Genomic DNA, 20,254 nt, shown 5'->3' with positions numbered 1-20,254 from the left:
CCTTTGTTTCCTCATATGTAAAATGAAGGGGTTTTATTGGATGGTTTCTGAGGTCCCTTCCAGCTCCAGATTTATGATCTTCATAGTATCATAGATCTAGAAGGAATCTCAACCCTCATTTTACAAATGATGCACAGGGTATTTACCTTAGTGATTTGCCCAAGGTCACACAAGTAAAGGCCAGAAGTGGGATTTGAACCAATGTTTTCTAACTGTGGCCTAAGTATTCTTTCCATTATACAATAATCCTAGTTTAGCTAGTCCAAAGCAGATTCCTCCTCCTGTCAGGCATAAAGGTGATGGAGGAAAGCCTTCTATTCCCAACTATACTATCTGGCTTTCTTCTTTCTTCTTCTACCACAACCCAATGCCATGGAGAAACCACTTGGGGCCAGGGTGTTGAGTTCCAGGTTATAGATGAAGAGACACCAATTAAACAGAAAGGATGCCCATATTCTGCCAATCTCAAGCCCTCTCAAGTTAGGGTCATGTGAAAGACTGTGTGGTGATAAAAGGAAATTCCTGGGCTAGGCTAGGAAAGGGAGGGAGAGACCTAGGTAAAAGAACTTAAGATCTGGAATAAAGCATCTAGGCTGCAAACTTGAATTTGTTACTACCAGTGTGATCTTCGGCAAGGCATCTAACCTTTCTGAGTCCCAGGTTTTTCATTTGTAAAATGAGGAGGCTGGAGTATATGCCTTTATGGTCCCTTTAAAGCTCTACAATCATAATCCTATGTAATCTCATCTGTAAAGTGTGGGAGTTGGACTAGAGGGTGTCAGAGGTCCCTTTCAGCTGAAGCACCTATGGTGTAGTGTCCCAAGGGATCTACCTTTTGGGAGATGATTCCCCCCTCTCTCATAATTCTTCCCCCAGACTATTTGAGGGGTATTCACAAAGCCTCTTAAGCCAGGGAATCCCCACTCTGGTAGGTGATCTTCCTAGTCAACCTGCCAGAAACAAGGAATGAGCTAAATGGATAGACAATGGGAAAGAAATATATATAATCTCAAGGAAAGCACAGAGAACCGAGCCCTACCTGGAAGTATTGTTCCTTGCCCTTCCTGGATGTAATGAAGTTCAACAATGCATTGATTCATTGGCACTAAGAGTGGTGCCCTAAATCAGCCTTGCTCTGTCTTCTAGACCATTGGTCTATATGATGTCCCTAGAAATAATTCCTGGCCAGTGGCATGACCAACACTTGGACCCTCTTTTCCCTCTGGCTTTAGCACTGAATCAGAGGGAGATAACATTTAACGTTGTGGGACTCTGTCTGGTCCTAGGGCTGCTCCTCTCAATAAGATAGAGGGCCCTTAAAAGTCCCCTTCCCTCCATACTACTCCTAGTGCTTTGATCCCAAGCCCAAAATTTATTCTGAAGCCCCTACCCTTCCTCGTGTCAGGACTGGAGAGTATTGTCAAATTCTCAAGTTGGAGAAACCAAGTCTCTGAACCCAAGAGTAAACAGAAGCCTGATGGCCAGCCTCAGATGAGTGGGCAGCTAAGTGAGGAACTAAGAAAGGTAAGCATCTTGTTAAATCTTCAAGCTAAGGAAATTGAGTCCTGAATCCAAAAAAGACAAATGGTCTACCCAGATTGAGTGGGTGAGACCAAGACCAACAACTTCTCTTCTGTCATGAAGGGCCACATCGTGCGTAAACCCTAATGATCCTAACACCCTAAGAGACAGTAGGCAATGTCCCTTCTAGGCTGACCCACTTGTGGGCTCTGCATACAGTCAGCACTTAATAAATTCTTGGAAGCTAATTTGGATTCTTCCCCCATCACTAATGCCCCAACAACATTTTACTAAAAACAGTTTTCAATTTCACAAACATTTATTAAGTGCCTATTGCGCCCGGGGCATTGGACACTGGGGGAGACACAAACACTGTCCTGGGTCTCATGGGGCTTACTATCTAGCAGAAGAGAGACAACATCTATTATTGCATGATATACAACATATAAGCAAATTAGAGGTACCAAAGTGCCTCACATAATATCAAAAGGGAAAGGTTATTACGGTTTGGGTATTTTTTTTCTCATGAGGGACTCCATAGAGGTAGTATTATACTAAGGCTTCTATCCACTCCAGTATCCTTGCCAAGAATGTCTGACAGTATGGTCCATGGAGTCACAAAATAACCATAGCAGGGTTAAGGACTGGGTGTTAAGGGGAGGCCGTGCAAGTGGACACAACCAGCCATACTTCCACCCCTTACCTTAGTGCATGCCTGTTCATTCCCCTCTCCAGGGTCCCTTCAGATCCTGGGAGTGGGCAGAGGGAGGAGGCACTAAGACCTCAGTCAATTTCTATCTGTGAGTTAGAGTCATTATCGAAGGACCAGGAAGAAAAGTTTGAGAGCCAGGATCAGCTCAGCACCAACCCGAATCAGGCTGCCCAGGGCCAGCTGGCCCCGTGACAAGGGCCGCTCACTCAAGGGTGGTGCCCCCTCAGGGGCACAGGGGGTGGGGGGAGTACTGTGGAAACTTGGGTTCCTGACAGCTCCTGAGGTCGCCACAGAAATAGCCAACTCAATTCTCTGAAACAGAGTCAGAAGAGAAAATAGCTGTGCTTGGATGGGGTTTATATTGTGCTCTTAGCTCATGCTGTCCCAGGCCAGGGCCAAATTAGCCCCTTGGCACCCTTGGCTTCCCTGCCCCTCCTCCCAGGAGACTCTCTCCATGCTCCAAGGCTACCTGACTTGCCACTCTGGTACCTTATTGGTTCTTCTTACTCCTCAGGGCATTCCTTCCTATCTCTGGAGGACTCACAGATGGGCACACTGTTAAGTGCCTCTGAATCTTAAAGTGCAGTGTAAATATTGGCCATTATTATTATTATTATTATTATTATTTTGATGGACATCACTAGGAGAAAGAGTCTTCTTTTTGTTGTTTTTTTTTAAATCCTTACTTTTTAGTTATCTAAAGTATTTAAAGTTCTAAGGCAGAAGAGTTATAAGGGCTAGGCAACTGGGGTTAAATGACTTGCCCAGGCTCATACAACCAGAAGTATCTAAGGCTAGATTTGGACCACAGATCCTCCCAACTCCAGGCCCAGTGCTCTATCCACTGTGCTACCTAGCTGCCCCGGAGAGAAGAATTCTTCAAACACCTCTCCTTTATCTCTGCAGGGAGCATCACACTCCAGGGGATGGGGTTGGGGGTATCATAGTCCCCAAAGAGCCTAGATCATCCCAGCAGCTAGAATAAGGCTTACCTCTAAGGGAACCTGAAGCTTTAGGAAGTATCTAAAGCAGGGAATCTCTGGGCAAAAGCCTCACTACTCACAAAAAAGTCTCTCTCTCACCCCCTAATTTTTGCCTTCCAAAGCTTCCCAATTTTTACTGCTGCTCCTCTCCCAGAACCTACTTTCTCCATGTAACTCTGTCTCTGCCAGCTCTGGAAGGAGCAGAGACGGAAGGTTAGTCATTCCCACTAAGTTGCATAATGCCAGTTCTAAAAATTGCCAAGCACAGAGCTCCGCTGTCAGATCTAATCCCCATCAGGTAGAAGAGAAGTGTCTCCACTGAGAAGTTTCTTGGGTCTTTCGGAAGGCCAAGGAGGGAGACAAGATCAACAGCTCCTAGGGTGGGGAGGACCCCAGTGGGAAGCCTGGCCCAGCTGGCATGATTTAGGTGCCCTCTGTGGTAGGGGCACAGCCTCAGAGACCCAGCCTCGAAAGGATAACCCTGTTCTTGGCTAAGTGGCAGGTAGGGCTCAGGCGGGAAATCAATTCTCTCCCAAATCCTTCAGCTGCGACCGAGGCACACACATGCTTACTTAGTGAGTCACAAACCTGTTGTGCTCCCGAGATCGTTAGGTAAATGAATACACTTAATTATAGAAATTAGATGAGTCTCTGCTTCTGGCAGAATAGAGAGAGGAGAGGCTGGGTGGGAACAGTGGGTGACTCAGAGGCAGGCAAGGCGGGGAGTTTGCAGGGGAGGAGGAGTTTGGGGAGGAGGGATGGGTTGGGACTGAAAACATAGACACTGACAAAGGAATGGGATGAAAACACAGGGGTGGCTGGAGTTCTGATTATTGTCATGGGGATGTGTGTGTGGCTTATGAATACAGCAGGTAGATATGGGGGGTGGGGTACAGGAGGGAATGGAGGTTTCCTGGAATAGGAAGGGAGAAGGGGGGACAATACAAAAGCCATGCTTTCTGGAGCACACAGTAGTTCTCCCTTGAGTCATCAGTTAACTGAGGTCAGGGTGGAGAACTCCAAAGGGTAGCCCAGTCCTTCTCCCCATTGCCACAGGTTCTTGTCCTTGGTCAAGTTCTCCAGGATGGAAAGCAACATGACTGAGGATAAAATAAAAGGTTCTAAGCCTCCTCCACCCACCCCAATCCTACAAGAGAGAGGCAGAAAGAGGCAGAGAGACAGAGGGAGAGAGACAGAGAGACAGAGAGAGAAAGAGAGAGAGACAGAGAGAGACTGGGGAGAAAAAAGGTGAGTTAAAATCTGTTTATGTCAAGAGAATTGCTTTAAGTGCACCCAAACTCTTGTGGGGGCACTGTAGGGAGAAAGACAAAGACATCCTGGCACAGACTGTTTCATTACTGGCTAAAGGCAGCATGGAAATGGAATTTTTTTTTTTGGTTGCACTTAAAAAAATAAATGTCTAAGGTAAGAAAGGTGCTAAGGCCCCGATATAGGTCAGCAGGTTCTAGGTTATGTGTGTGGGCACCACCTGGGTCCACACTCCAGAGTGCCATCCATAATGAAGAGTAGGGGTCCAGGGACTGGAAGACTCTTATCCTTTATCCTCTATGGATGTATCTAGAATCTGAGAGGAGCAGCAAACTAGAGTTCTCTGCTTTTGGTCCATTACTCCAGAGCTGGGAACCTTGAAGCGTTGAATGCTGTTGGAGTAAGGAGACCCAAATGGGCCACAGTCTGCGAGCATTTGTGCCTGAGCAGGTGGACTGGGCAGGGAGAGTGTAGGGGGTAGGGAAGCATCGCTATGGGCAGCATGAGTCATGGGGAGGGGCAGGCATGGGAAAGAGAGGCAGAGGGTGAGGAGAGAATGAGAGTGAGCTGGACCAGCCTTGATGCACCGTGGCGCTGGAGACGGCTTGGTTAAGGAGCAGCATGTCCATGTGGCGGGCCGGTTAGAGAATGGAAGGGGTGGGAGAGCAGGAGCTTTCTTGGAGGATAGGGTGAGCTGTAGCGCGATGTGAGTGGAGAGAGCCCCAGACTTGTTCCTGCTGCTCCGGCTATGTTGTTTAGACTCCTGGACTTTTCACAGCCTTGGTGAAGAAAAGGCAGACGCATGGTGAGAGAGAGGCTGCACTAACCACTTAGACACTGCAGTATTTTCACCAAAGGGCACTGAAAAGGGTCCCCAGAGTCAAAGGTCCTCTACTTGACCAGCTCTCATCTCACACCTGAGAACAAAATCTTCCCCTCCTAAGGAGAAGCATGGGGTAAATAGATCTGTCTTTCTCATCCAGAAAACTTAGCCTGCAGCTGCTTCCTCTAGCCCACCTCGGTCATATCCTCATTCCTAGACAGCCCTCCCCTGACCTCCCTTCTCCTCCTCTAATAGCGGGGTGCAGCTGGCTGAGGGAGCACCAAGGGGCATCTCTGCTGAGGGGCTCTTGTCAAGTCAGCTTGCTTTGCCCAAAGGGCCAAGCCCCACAGCTGAGGCTCCCCACGCTGCTGTTTCCATACTGGGCTCAGGTACTAGGTTCAGGGAAAGTTGCCGAGCGTTGGGGGTTCGAGAATGCTAATTGCCATGCTTGCTTAGCAGAGCCTGTTTCCCAGCAACCCACCTGTTCCCTCATGAAGGTCACTCTAATTGGCTGAGCAACGTATTTGTTACCAAGGAGCTGTGTAGAGGCATCTCACAAACAGAGTGGCTGGGCCCAATGGGTACCCCAGAGGGCTCTTCTCCCTAAGGCACAGGCTGTGTTGGCAGCAGGAGGCAGGTTTTCCCTTCTCCGCAAACATACACACAGAGCATTTGCTCTTACTACATGCCAACATGTGGACGCCCCCGGAGACAGATGCCACTCCTCCTCCAGCTTTTGTCCTCTTTGTCCAAACCACCTCCCCATCCACCGATGAAATCTCGAAAGGCTCGCTGTCCCTGAAACCCTTCCTCATACACTATCAAAACAGGTCCATGGAAGACCCATGGCTGCTGATGTCACTCACACACACATGTGAGCACATCCACGTACACAGACTCATCTGCACCATGGCACTCACTGTCTCCCATGCTCCCTGAAGTTTGGGGCTGCGTTCTCTCCTTGTGGAAAGGAATAAGGTCATGGGATCAGAGATCTATGGTTGGGAGGGACTTTGGAGGCCATCTAGTCTACCTCCCTCATTTCATGGATCAGAATACAAAGATCCATGGGAGCTAAATGACTTGCCTATTATCACAAAAGTGGTAAGTATCCAAGGCTAGGATTTAAATCCAGATCTGTTCTCTGTCCTTAAACCTAGACCCTGGGATGAATGCTATATCTGGGAAAGAAGAGCAGAAGACCTTATTTGGGGGTGTACTCATTTCACACAAGGGCAAAGCCCCTAAATATCAGGGCAGAACAAAGGCAATAGGATAAGGCTAGGGCAACTGACTATGATGGCGGCCAAGAAGTCATCTTTTAAGACAATATTTAACCATTGAATTGAAACCAGGATGACTTGCTTCATGTGGCCAGAACCCTCCAGGACTCTTCCTTCCCTTAGTGCAAGGGTCAGCCATCGGATTCCTCTCCAGCCCCCAACCCCACACCAGAAGCAGAGTGGGTGCTCAGCAACAACTTCCTGTAAGAAACCATCCTCCACCATCAAGAGCTCTGTGCTATCCCCAGTGGAGAAAACTCAACCCCAGGATTCTAAGACTAGTCCCATTTTGGCCTCGCTACTTTCATTATGTTGCAGATCACTGTTCTTGGTCTCTGTCTCATGGAAATAATCATTGAGGCAAAGAAACAGCAAGTGATTCCCCTAGGATAACACAGCAATTCATTTGGGTACCAAAAATGAATGTCTGACTTGGGGACCAACTGGGAGCCCTTCATTACATGGAGGCCAGGCTGTCCCTGTCTCAGTAGGATGTTGCCCAAGGAAGAAGAGCAGAGGGATCAAATAAGGCTAAAATACTCCCCCTCCTCATCCAAGGTCTCCTTATTATTAATTCAACCTCAGGATTTCCTCTCTGAATAGACCTAAGAGTTTCAAATTGCAGGCCTATAACACCCTCCCATTGTTAACTTGTTCCATGAAAAGGTGACTGGGAGAAACAATATTACTTGGGGGAAGGGGGCAGTTAGTTGAATGCTAATAAAACATTCTTATACATGGAAATTTAATTCCTGGAAGGCAGAGTGGGAGAAGGAGGTGGTAGGTACCTGGGCAGAGCCAATGGAAGAGTTCTGGGAGGGAAAGAGTTGGAGACAGGCTAAGGAAGAGTACTGGGACTGAATGGGGAAGAATCAGGAACTGGGGACTCTGGGGCCCCTGGCTGGGGCAGGAAAAGAAGGCAGAGGGCTGGGTTCAATGGAGGGACTGGAGCAGTCTTACTCACTAGCAAGGTCCCAGGGAGAAAGATTCAGGGCTGAGCTATGTCATAAAAGTAGGACAGATGTGCTGGGGGTCAGAGGCATAGAGAATGTGGGATACAGGCTGGAGGGAAGAGCTAGACTGGCAAAGAGAAAGAGGGAAAGCCCAGGGAAGGATACGCTGCAGGGAGACATAAAAAATACTCCAGCTTGGAAGATGAGAGTGAGAGCAACGCACATGGAGAGAATCCTAGGATTTAGGGAAGGGCCTTCAAGGTCACCATCCAGTCCCCTCATTTTACATGTGAGGAAGATGAGAATCAAAATGAACTGATGTGCTTCAGGAGGCAAACAGGCAAGAGGCAAAACCAGAATTCAGATCCTAGAATCTTTAACTAGAAATTCTAACCTCTTTCCACTGGATTACACCATATTACAGGGTAGAGCCTCTGGGGACCCTGGAGCAAGGGGAGAGGATGGAAGATAAACATGGCAGTCAAGCCCAGCCAGGATGACCAGGCAGAACCAGGAGTGGAGGAAAGAGGGGTGCAAGTGGGAGGTCAATTGTCCCTAGGCTTGTGGTCAGAAACTGAGACCCAACTTTAACATTAATAGAAAATGTTTAAAGTGGGGATTCAGTCAAGATATATAAACAATTGTATTTTCAAATGTCTTTGACACAGGCAGCTGGGTTGCTCATTGGATAGAGAGCCAGTCCTAGAGACAGGAGGTCCTGGGTTCAAATATGACCTGGGATACTTCCCAGCTGTGTGACCCTGGGCAGGTCATTTACCCCCATTGCCTAGCTCTTACTGCTCTTCTACTTTCGAAACAATACACAGTATTGGTTCTAAGATAGAAGGTAAGGTGTTTTTTAAAAATGTCATTAACAGAGGTAGCTTTTAGATGGATAACAACTATTATTCCTTAGTTCTCCTAATTTGGCTGTCTGAATCACTAGAGGCCCAGAGTTGAGCTCATGTCCCAAGGTGACCTAGGGAATCCCAGGGAGATGGTAATGATAACAATGATGATATCTCAGAACCAACCTAGCCCAAGGTCTCCTGGGTGGCAAGTGTCAGAGGTGAGATTCAAATCCAGGTCCTCTCCAGAGTCAGTGCTCTGCTCTGGCAGGCAAGGTATGAGCTAGCCTGGCCTAGCCCTGCAGACATAGTCATGCTAAGGAAGGCCTCCTCAGTGGCTAAAATCCTCTCTGTGTGACTATTCCAAACTATGGGGAAATTGACGTTCTGGGTTAGCCTGAGTCCAAGATCTGATTCTTGTCCAGAAATGGGACATGAGCTCTAGAGTCCCAATTCTAGGGAGCTACTTCTTTTTTATCCTTCCCTTATCCAAGTAAATCAAGCAGCCCTGCCTTTGGAACAGCTGTGGGCTCTGCTTCTGGTGGGAGCTACCTAGAAGAAAATGGCCTGGAAAACCCTGGCAGGCTGAGCTCCCAAAGCATCTCAGGCCCAGACCAACCTAGCCAAGAGCACCCAAAATGGACTAGAAACTGATGGGGCCCCCTCTGAAAGGAAAGGCCCAGAGCTCAGGAACAGGGGAGAAGGAAGGCCCTGGTGGTGATATCAGAGATATAATTCATTAGGGAGAGAGAGAAAGAGAAGAGAGAAAGAGAGAAGGAGAGAGAGAGAGAAAAACAGACAGACAGACAGACAGACAGATACAGAGAGAGACAAACAGAGAGCCAGAGAGACAGAGAGAGACAGAGACAGAGAAAGAGACAGACACAGACACAGATACAAAGAGACAGAGAGAGACAGAGAGACACACACACAGAGACAAAGAGAGAGATGAGAGAAGAGAAGAGAAGAGAAGAGAAGAGAAGAGAAGAGAAGAGAAGAGAAGAGAAGAGAAGAGAAGAGAAGAGAAGAGAAGAGAAGAGAAGAGAGAGGGAGAGGAGAGAGAGGGAAAGACAGAGAGAGTCAGAGAGGGAGAGAGAGAGAGAGAGACAGAGAGAAATAGAGAGAGATAGAGACAGAAACAAAGACAGGGACAAAGACAGAAAAAGAGACAGACAGAGAGGGGGTGGGAGATGGAGAGGGAGAGAGACAGAGGGGGGGAAGAATTCAGGGTGCTGCCTATGGGGATAGGGTGGAAAAAGGACTTAAACTGTGGGTACTAGGAATTATCAAACAGCCAGAGCCAACAATAAGCTTGGAAGGTTAAGAAGTGGAAGATGGAGCATGAAAAAAAGCCCTTAAACTGGGTTTTAAGGAAAGGAGACAAATCCCTGGAAGAAGAGGAAAGATGGTATGAATGAATAGGCTAAGTGTGGGGTACACACAAGAGCTGGTGGTCAATATAAGGAGGTAGAGGAGAAAGGGGCAGGAATAACACAAACAGAAGGGCTGGGGACAGACAGGCCTGAACCTAATTCAAAGGTGTGATTTGGCCTCTGAGATGGGGCTATTATATAGAGGAGAGGGTGGAAAGGGCCCCATCCTTGGACCCCCTCACCCCAGACTCTGGAACCCCTATCCCTAGATGCCCTCCTTCCCACTCCATTGGACAGTGGGGCCTTACTTACCTTTTCGGACACTGCCATCAGCACAGGCATAGTCTCCAGGGCTGAGCAGAAAACAGGTGGCTGCTTTCTTGTTCTTGTCCCTGGTGCTGGAACGGCGCATGGCCCTTCGCTCCTCTGGGGCTGAGGCCAGGGGCTGGGTAAGGCAGGCCCCTTCCTCATCTGACAGCACCACATTTGCATCTCCATTTTGCTTGGAATCTGTTAAGGGCAGGGAGAAAAGGAGAGATGCCAGTATAAATTAAAAGCTCTGTACCTATCAGGGAGTTCTGGATTCAGCTGCCTAGTAGATTCCTCTTCATGGGAGCTTGTTCCCTTTCCTGGCACCTTATCTCCCCTGTCCCTTTATCTCTCAATGAAGATCAAAGGGGCAAGGCCTGTTAGCTCTGGGTAAGGAGCTCTCTTTATGACACCACATCCCTTCTTGCCTACCCCTAGAAGCTCTTCCATTCTGGAGAGAAAAATCACCTTAGAGATAGCATAGTGTAAGTAGATAGACAGTTTTGGAATGAGGAAGACATGAGTTTGAATCCTGATTAAAATATTTACTACTTCTATGATCTTGGCAGCTCACTCATTGTCTCTAGACTTTGGTTTCCTTATCTGCAGAATGAGGATTGATGACTTTGGAGTTCCTTGCTTTCTCTAAATCTATGATCCTATGTCACTTTCATCATACACCCAAGAATAGAGGGCTTGACCTTCTTTCCAGACCCCTCAATCCAATGCTGATGCTAGGTTTTATGCTTAAGTTAGTGATTCTCCATTTTCAATTACCTTCCATGGATGAGAAATAATGGCACAGATGAACTAAAGAAATTCACTTCGTGACTTAAGAATGTTCCATGCAATTTTTGAGAGTTTCCCAAGAGCCATTTGCTTCCAGGTGGGCCTCTGCAAATGATCTGCTACTTTTCCTTGGACCTTTAGCTCCAGCTTATCTCTCCTTGACCTTCTGGTAAGGCCTTAGCATAAGGTCAGGGTTGCCTACCTTTCAGTCTCAAAATGAGATACCAGATAGGAAAGTACTTTGGAAAGTTAAGCCTTTTCATCTACTTAGGGGATAATCATCATTATTATTCATAAAAGAGAAAAGAGAAAGAAAGAAAAAGAAAGAGAGAGAAAGAAAGAGAAAAAGAAAAAGGGAGAGGAAAGCAAGCAAGCAAGCAAGCAAGCAAGCAAGAAAGAAAGAAAGAAAGAAAGAAAGAAAGAAAGAAAGAAAGAAAGAAAGAAAGAAAGGAAGGAAGGAAGGAAGGAAGGAAGGAAGGAAGGAAGAAAGAAAGAAAGGAAGAAAGGAAGAAAGGAAGAAAAAAGCAAGAAAGAAAGAGAAAAAGAAAAAGGAAGAAAAGGTGGAAGAAGAGAGAGAGAGAGAGAGAGAGAGAGAGAGAGAGAGAGAGAGAGAGAGAGAGAGAGAATGGAAGGAAGGAAGGAAACTCCTTGAAGATAAGGGCTATTTCATGTCTGTCTTTGTATCTTTAGCACCCAGTGCAGTGCCTTCAATCTGCCAACCAATCAGTCAATATGTATTTAATTTTTTATAGCTAACGATAGCTAGAATTTATATAGCACTTTGGATTTACAAAATACTTTACATATGTCATTTTATTTATCCTCACAGCAGCATTGTGAGGTAGTTATCATTATCTTCCTTGTCGTACGTTGATAAGGTGTCTACTGTACACCGGGCGCTGCACATACAAGCTCTAATAAATGTTTGTTGAATGATTGGTTGATTAATAAGAAAGATCAGGGAAGCTTTTGCTTCACAGCACTGTAAAAAAGGAAATATTTCTTTTTAGTTGTTAATGGTATGAGGTTTCTTTTTTAGATTCTTTACATTTCATTTTCTTATTTTTTTCAATTAACAGGCACTTATTTTCTCTGCCTCCCACTTCTACCACACCCCAATTAAACACAAAAAGAAAAGAAAAAGAAAACTCTTATAATAAATATTCACAGTTAAGCAGAACACATTCTCTCAAGTGAGGGGCTTCTTAAGGCTAATAAGTCATGCTTGCTCCAGATCAAGTCTTAAAGTGAGTTTGTCTTCATGAGCAAACCCCTCTGACAGAGGACTTGGGGGCACTATGAGCACTGAGAAGTAGCCTAGGGTTAAACATCTAGATCCCTTCTGTGTCTCAGGTTCCCTGACTAAAGAGGACTAATTGAATGTAGACTGGACACCAGAGCGTTCCAAGGCAGTTCCAATACTCTTCACTATGGGGCTTCCCTGTTATAGTCCATTAGATAGACTGAATGGAGTCTCAGACTTCACCCTTCCCAGACAATGCCAAATTCTGGGCTTCCTGGTTCCCTGCCAGCCACAAGCCACAAACTAGCTGTCTAAGTACTGGCCTTACTAGCTTTCTTAGGAATATGGCAGTCAAAATCCTGACCAACTTAGAACCTTCAGGATAGCTTCAGTCAAGACCTCCAGTTAGGTACTCCAGGAGATAGAACATTGGACTTGGAGTCAAAAAGACCTGAGTTCAAATCCTGTCCCCAGACTTTAACTATGGGACTCTGGGCAACTCAGTCAACTTTAGCCTCAATTTCCTCAACTGAAAAATGAGGATGATAATAGTAATAGTACTTACTTCTTGGGGTTATTGAAATAATATTTGAAGGGTTTATATGAGATAGTAGATATAAAAGTACTTTGAAAAAGGTAAACTTCTTTAACAATGGAAGGAATTATTATTCTTATTCTTAAGAGCTGCTATTACCTCCCTGTTAAATTTATATTGAATTTATCTTATATGTTTTTAATGTAATTAGATATATATGTAGACTATAATCTCCTTGAGGGCAGAGACTTTCATTTTGGTCTGTATCCTTAGCACCCAGCACAAGGCTTCACACCATGCCTGACATGGGATAGGTGACTAAGAAATGCTTGATTCCTTCCTTCCAGTTCTTTTTGGACTCTAGGATCAGGATTCTTCCCCTCTCTTGTCCACCAGCTCCAGACAGTATTGTTTTAACAGCTTAGCAACTTAGGTAGGACCTTGGATAGCTCCTGTAATCTCTCTTCATGTTACAGACAAGGAAATCCAAATCCGGAAATGTGTGATTGCCCAACCTCACAAAGCACAGGAGGAACAAGTTAAGATTGGAACCTAGGGTGACTTTCCATTATACCACACTCTGCCTAGACTGAATGAGGCCAAAATCATTGTGATAAAATATCAGAACTGGAAAACAACTTAGAGATCTGGCTTTTCTACATGGAGGAGGAGAGGGAGACTATTTGACCTTATAACAGCAAACAAACCTCATTCTAACATCATCTGTCATTTTATCACCTGCATGACCTTGGACAAGTTACTCTGTCTCTCTGGGCCTCAGCCTCCTCTATATGTAAATCCTAAAATATAAGATTGGTGGCACTCATAAGGAAGGATGATAGATGGCATGAGTGCCTTCTGAAGCTGCCAGACAACTGGGGTCATGGTAAGAGTGTGGCTGCAGTGCCACACACACAATGATGGGAGACTAGCCTCAGGGACTTTAAAATTTTCTAGGATCCCTTGACAATCCTGAAAACAGATTAAAGTGCTCCAACATCTTGGGGTAGGGGGATAAGAACCAGGAATGGAAAGTAAGGAAGTGGGGGAGGAAGCTTAGAGAATTTGATGAAGAACTGGGGAGGGAAGCCTTGGGAATATTGTCCTGCTTTCAGGGAAGAGACAGAGCCATAAGATCCATTTACAAACTCAAAAGTCCTTGTAGTTAGGGATTATTTTATTCACTGTGTTTGTATATCCAGGGCTTATACAGTTCCTGGTTAATAGTAGGTACTTAGTAGAAGTCTGTTGATTAGATTTCCTCAGGCAGGGGCAGCTGGTGGCTCAGTGGATTGAGAGCCAGACCTGGAGATGGGAGGACCTGGGTTCAAATTTGACTTCAGACACTTCTTATCTGTGAGACCCTGGACAGGTCACAACCCCAAATGCTTTTCTGCCTTGGAACAGACATTTAGTTTCAATTATACAGAGGTAAGGATTTTTAAAATTACCTTGGCAGCTCAGCTTCCAGAATGTACCACAGGCAAAAACCCTGCAGCCACAGTCTTAGTTCCTAGACTTGGAGGCCTTTCCCTCTTAGGCCAGAACCATTATCACCCCCAGGAGTGGAGTCATGGTTAACCCACCAGCCAGTCCCCCCACCATCATCAAACTAGAAACATATATTTTAGAAGCTCCTTTAGAAATACTCTCCAATGCTTCCTAACGGCCAAATGGTCAAATACTTAACTTGTTAATCAACCTTGAAAAGACTGTGTAACAAGTTGTTTTCTCTTTTAATCTTATACAGAGGGGGAAGCTGGGTAGCTCAGTGGATTGAGAGCCAGGCCTAGAGATGGGAGGTCCTGGGTTCAAATCTGGCCTCAGATACTTCCCAGATGTGTGACCCTAGGCAAGTCACTTGACCCCCATTGCCTAGCCTGTACCACTCTTCTGCCTTGGAGCCAATACACAGTATTGACTCCAAGATAGAAGGTAAGAGTTTAAAAAAATATTAAACAGAGGCAGAAACCAACTTATCACTGTCCTTAGAACAGCTTTTTCTATTTTTGAAGAACACGAAATCTAGTTCAGCCTTCTCTTCCCAGGACACACGATCCCGGTTCCACTCGTCTTTCTTCACCTTCTTAAGTATTCTCATCAGTTGACTATCTCATTGAAATCTCAGCTTGCTATTACATGAACCTGATTTTCCTTTCATTTTTCTCCATCCATTTCAAATCCAAGAGGCCAAGTTTGGCCTTAGGACCCCTTGGTTAAACATAGTGAGTGGAAGGCAGCAAGAGCTACCTTTACCATTATTGATTAGGTTTTGTGATGTCCCAGGAAATAATCTGGAAAGAAGTATTTCTTTTGCTGATACACCTTATAAGATCAGTGTTTTCCCCTTAAGAACTAAATAATAGCTGATGTTTAAATAATCTTTTGGGATTTATAAAGTCCTGAATATACATCATTTCATTTAAATCTCATGATAATATTGTTATCCTCATTTTAAAGATGTAAAAATTAAGTCTCAGAAAGCTGAATTGATTTGTCCACAGCGAACATGTGTCTGAAGGAAGATTCAAACCCAGATCATCCTGACATCAAATCTGGCAATCTATTCACTACATCATGCTGCCTCTCTCAGACTAATCTACTCTGTAAAATGGTTTTAACTTTTCAAATCGCCTTCATTTATATTATTTCACTATGTCCTCATGACTGTCTGGGAGGTAGAGGACACAGATATTTTGCAGATGAAAGGAATGAATCCCAGTGACAATAAGTGACTCAGGCAGGATTTAAAATCCTGCCAGAGTCTAGGCTAGAGTGATATAGGGGAAAAATCCATTGATTTAGGAAACCTGGGCTCAGATTCTTTAACTATAAAAACATGAGGGTTGGTCTAGAAGGTTTTGGAGAGCCCTTCTAGATCTGAGAGTCCATGTCCCAGGTCACTCACTGGGCAAGCTGCTTTTATGTCCTTTTTATTATACATTATTCCTTCTTGTCTATATTCATGTCTCCTCCATCAGAATATAAGCTCTTTGAAGACAGGCATTGTTTTTCTTTATGTCTCCAGTTTTTGAACAGTGCATTCTTTTTTTAAACCCTTACCTTCTGTTATACAATCAATATTCCGTATAAGTTCCAAGGCAGAAGAGTGGGCAGTAAGAGCTAGGCAATGGGGGTTAAATGACTTGCTAAGGTACACACAGCTAGGAAATATCCAAGGCCATATTTGAACCCAGAACCCCCCATCTCCAGGCCTGGTGCTCTGTTCCCTGAGCCACCTAGGTACTCCAAATAGTGTGTTATTTCAGATTATCTTCATGTTTATCTTCTCTATACTTAGTTATGTACAGAATGTGAGCTCCTTTATCCCCCCTTTCTTTGTATCTCTAATACTTAGCACAGTGCCTGACATATGAGTACTTAGTACTTAAATCCTTTAAAACAATTTTTTTTAATTTTCCTGCAAAACACACTTCCATATTGGTCATTGTTGTAGGAGTAAGTACTCATAAGTAATTAAATTCTTGATGACTGACTGACAGTGGTAGGCACTAAATAAGTCTTGATAAATAAGAAATTGAATAAATAAATTAAATAAAAAACTAAATAAGGATTGAATTGCCTAGTGGAGGAATACCTGCAGGGAACCCTGGGGAACTCACTCCAAGTCCTCCAGTGTGGCAGGCAGCCATATGACACAGGACAATCTGGTGCCAATACATTCCCTTCCAGAAAAATGGTTCTCATAGTTTGGTAAATGCAGCATTGAGAATCAACAACCCCAGAGGGAGTAGAGCCAAAGCCATTCTCTCAATCCCCTTAAAATCTGTGGTTAGGACAAACAACATTAAGCTATAAGCTTCTTGAAGACAGATACTGTAACATAGAGTTGGGATAGAGAATGGATCTGTGATTAGTCAGCCTTAAAACCAAACAAGCAAGGTTTATATTGCTCCAATAAACCCATCAGACATTAAAAAATAGTAATTTAAAAAGGCCTGGAGCCCAAGTCCTTAGGCAGAAGACTCATCAGAAGGCCTTAACATCATCCCACCAGCATCCCTCATATAAACCTCACCTGCCCGTTTCCTCTCCAACATGCCTTCTTCCCCCACTGGGGGACTAGAGTCACTGAAGATGCTATCTCGGGGTGATGTCTCCTCTGACTTGCAATAGGCTGGTGACTCAAGCTGGGGGGGTCGGGGCACATGTTTCTTCCTCTTCTTGGGGAGCTTCTGCTTGGCCATGGCAAGGGAGTAGTACATGCCAAAGTTGTTGACGATGACGGGGACAGGCATGGCGATGGTGAGTACCCCAGCCAATGCACACAGTGCCCCCACTAACATCCCTGACCACGTCCTGGGGTACATGTCTCCATAACCCAGTGTTGTCATAGTGACCACAGCCCACCAGAAGCCAATGGGGATGTTCTTGAAGTCAGTGTGGTCGTTGCCTCTTGGGTCCGATGGCTTGGCCCCGATCCTCTCGGCGTAGTAGATCATGGTGGCAAAGATGAGGACACCCAGAGCCAGGAAGATGATTAACAACAGGAATTCATTGGTGCTGGCTCGGAGAGTGTGACCTAAAACCCGAAGGCCAACAAAATGGCGGGTGAGCTTGAAAATGCGGAGAATTCGGACAAAGCGGACCACACGCAAGAAGCCCAGCACGTCCCGGGCTGCTTTGGAAGAGAGTCCACTCAGTCCCACCTCCAGATAGAAAGGAAGGATGGCCACAAAGTCTATAATGTTCAGCAGGTTCTTGACAAAGTCCAGTGTGTCTGGGCAGCAGATGATCCGCACCAGGAACTCCAAGGTGAACCAAAGGACGCAGACACCCTCAATGTAGGTCAGGATGGGCTCTGTCTCCACCTCCCTCCGGAAGCGCACACTGGTGATGTTCCCCACTCGGTGGATCTCCGTCACATTGCGGTCAATGTTGAAGGCCTCATGCGTCTCCAAGCAGAATGTGGTGATGGAGACAAGGATAAAAAAGAGAGAAGCAAAAGCCACAACCTGCAGGGCAGGGAAGAAGACAAGGGGAGGGAGTGGAGGATACCAGGTTATATCACTTTGGCTGGTTCTGGTAGGGTTAGGGCAGAAGGGAGAAAGGACAAGTGGAGGATACCAGGTTATATCACTTTGGCTGGTTCTGGTAGGGTTAGGGCAGAAGGGAGAAAGGTATTTCCCTGGACAGGATAGCCATGGTCAGGGCAACATGTAGCCTGATAGAGGGGTAGAAGGAGGCTTCCAGGATGAGTGACGGAGTCAGGATACAAAATGCTCATCTCAAGAGATCTCATCAGATATTAAAATTTAAAAAAAAAAAGCCTGGGTTCAAATCTGGCCTCAGACACTTTCTAGCTGTGTGATCCTGGGCAAGCCACTTAAACCCAATTACCTAACCCTTACTCATTTTTCTGCCTTAAAATCAATACCACGTATTAATTCTGAGACAGAAGGCAAGCATTTTATTTTAATCCAATTTGTGGGGTCAGAGTTGGAAATGAAAGGTCCTGGGTTCAAATATGACCTCAGACACTCCCTTGCTGTGTCACCCTGGGCAAGTCACTTAACCCGGATTGCCAGGCCCTTACCATTCTCTATTCTGCCTTAGAACCAATACTTAGTATCAATTCTAAGATGGAAGGTAAAGGTTTAAAATAAAAAAATTTTTAAATCCAATCTGTATGGGACACTAGAGGTACAAAGACAAAATGGAAATAGTCCTTATCCTCGGGGAGTTTACATTCTACTCCAAGCTACATTCCCACTCTTATTTCACATTACCCTCTTCGTGCTCTGCCAAATAGGATTTTACTGGCTGTTTCCTGATTTGGATATACCATTAGTTGATCAATGGCCATTCATTTATTAAGCTGGTACTCTTTCCTTATTTCTACCTTTCAGAAGCCTTATCATGCTTACAGGCTTAGCTACCAATATCTTCAGTAAATCTTCCCTGATTCCCCCCTCCCCCCTCCTCTACCTCTCTGTCTCTGTCAGTTTGGTAACTCTTGCCCCAAAGTTCCCTGGAAAGTTCAGCTCATGAAAATGGAGTCAAGGGGAAAGGGGCACCCCAAAAGCTCTGCTCAGTGACAGCAACTGATCCTAGCAGTGGCTGGATCTATCTCTGTGTCTTCTCTTCTTTTTTTAAAAAATAAAACCTTATTTTCTGCCTTAAAATCCGTTCTAAGACAGAAGAGGGGTAAGGACTAGGTAATGGAGTTAAGTGACTTGCCCAGGATCACACAGTTAAGAAGTATCTGAAGTCAGATTTGAGTCCAGGTCCTCCCAACTCCAGTCCTGAAGCTTTATCCACTGTGTTACCTAATTACCACACCACACACTCTTAGTAGTGCTCTACCCTTCCTCAAATACTCCCAAGGCATTTTGTCTGATATATCTCTTGTCCCTCTCCACATCCTCACCAGCATTCTATTTATCTTTGTATACATATTTCAACCTCGTTAGACTGTAAACTCTTTGAGGGCAAGACGGTTTCTGTACTGTCCAAAGCACAGTATCTTGTACATGAGCTTACTGAGCACCTGTAGAATCAAATGGAAAAATACAACATTAAACACTTTCTGTATACAGAACTGCTGTCCTGGGTGCTGGAGGAAAGACAAAGTTTAATTAAGAAAGAGTCCCTATTCTCAAGTAACTTACAGTACTATAAGGGATATTTATTTGTGGTTGTTCACTGAGGTCTGACTTTTCTTGACCCTGTGGTCCTTTACTGTCCATGAAGCTTTCTTGGCAAGGAAACTAGAGTGGTTTGTTGTCATTTCCTTCTCCAAGAAATGAAGATAAACAGAGGGTAAGTGACTTGTCCAGCTAGTAAGCATCTGAGATTGGGTTTGAACTCAGGTCTTTCTGACTCTGGGCCCAGTCCACTGAGCCATCTACCTGCCTCCTATAAGGGGATAAGGTCCCCATAATGCTTAAGGAATCTGCTCCAAAGTGGGTGGATGAAGCCAATACCCATTCAGTCTCTTCCTGTCTAAAAAGCCTGTTTTCTACACCCAACCCAAGCTGTGATCCCACTCTCCTCTGTCTCTCTTCCCCCATCTTCTCAAGCCATATGATGACCTGAACCCACTGTGAAGAATTAGAGGAAGCTACTGAAGGCAATTATCTTTTGCTAAAGGGGAGCGGGCAGGGAAGGGGACAGATGAGAGGGGGCAATTTGGTTACTCTTGCCCCATACTTCCCTGGGAAGTTCAGCTCATGAAAGTGGAGTCAAGAGAGAGGAGCATCCCAAAAGCTCTGCTCAGTGACAGCGACAGACCCTTGCAGCTGCTAGAAGGATGACAGCAGGGTTCTGCTGAGTAACTACTAGGTTTAAGTGTCCAATCATTATGAATGGAGATGAAATGCCTGTGTAATAACACCAATTATGGAACCTTTCTCTCTTATTCATGCGGCTGCCATCCGCCACCCATCAGGATCCCAGCTACTGGAGGCCAGACAGCTTCTTCCCTCTTCTATCCCTACCCCTAAAACAATCCTTTCTACTTCCACCTGCCCATGCCCAGACTTCCTCCTCTAGGACTGAAGAGGGAAGAAGGTGAATGAATGGGGGGATGCCATCTTCATTCAGAGACTCCATAGTAATAATAATTGACTTTTCTATAACATTAGATAGTT

At 45.2% G+C, this 20,254-nt stretch overlaps 1 protein-coding gene across 2 annotated transcripts in view; it reads right to left on the bottom strand.

Moving 5' to 3' along the window:
* The window catches only part of KCNC4 (potassium voltage-gated channel subfamily C member 4), a 61,676-nt gene that overhangs the window by 21,693 nt on the left and 19,729 nt on the right, over positions 1-20,254 (bottom strand). For both annotated transcript variants that reach the window (XM_007485106.2, XM_007485107.3), the window contains exons 2-3: positions 16,681-17,617; positions 10,078-10,275 (exon numbers count right to left, since the gene is read on the bottom strand). In XM_007485106.2, coding sequence (XP_007485168.2) covers positions 10,078-10,275; positions 16,681-17,617 — 1,135 coding nt within the window. The remainder of the gene's footprint in view (positions 1-10,077; positions 10,276-16,680; positions 17,618-20,254) is intronic.

The sequence above is a fragment of the Monodelphis domestica genome, chromosome 2 (genome assembly GCF_027887165.1).
Source record: "Monodelphis domestica isolate mMonDom1 chromosome 2, mMonDom1.pri, whole genome shotgun sequence".
Lineage (NCBI taxonomy): Eukaryota > Metazoa > Chordata > Mammalia > Didelphimorphia > Didelphidae > Monodelphis > Monodelphis domestica.
The sequence above is the reverse complement of the archived record's forward strand: the minus strand, read 5'-3'. Positions and strand labels throughout refer to the sequence as shown.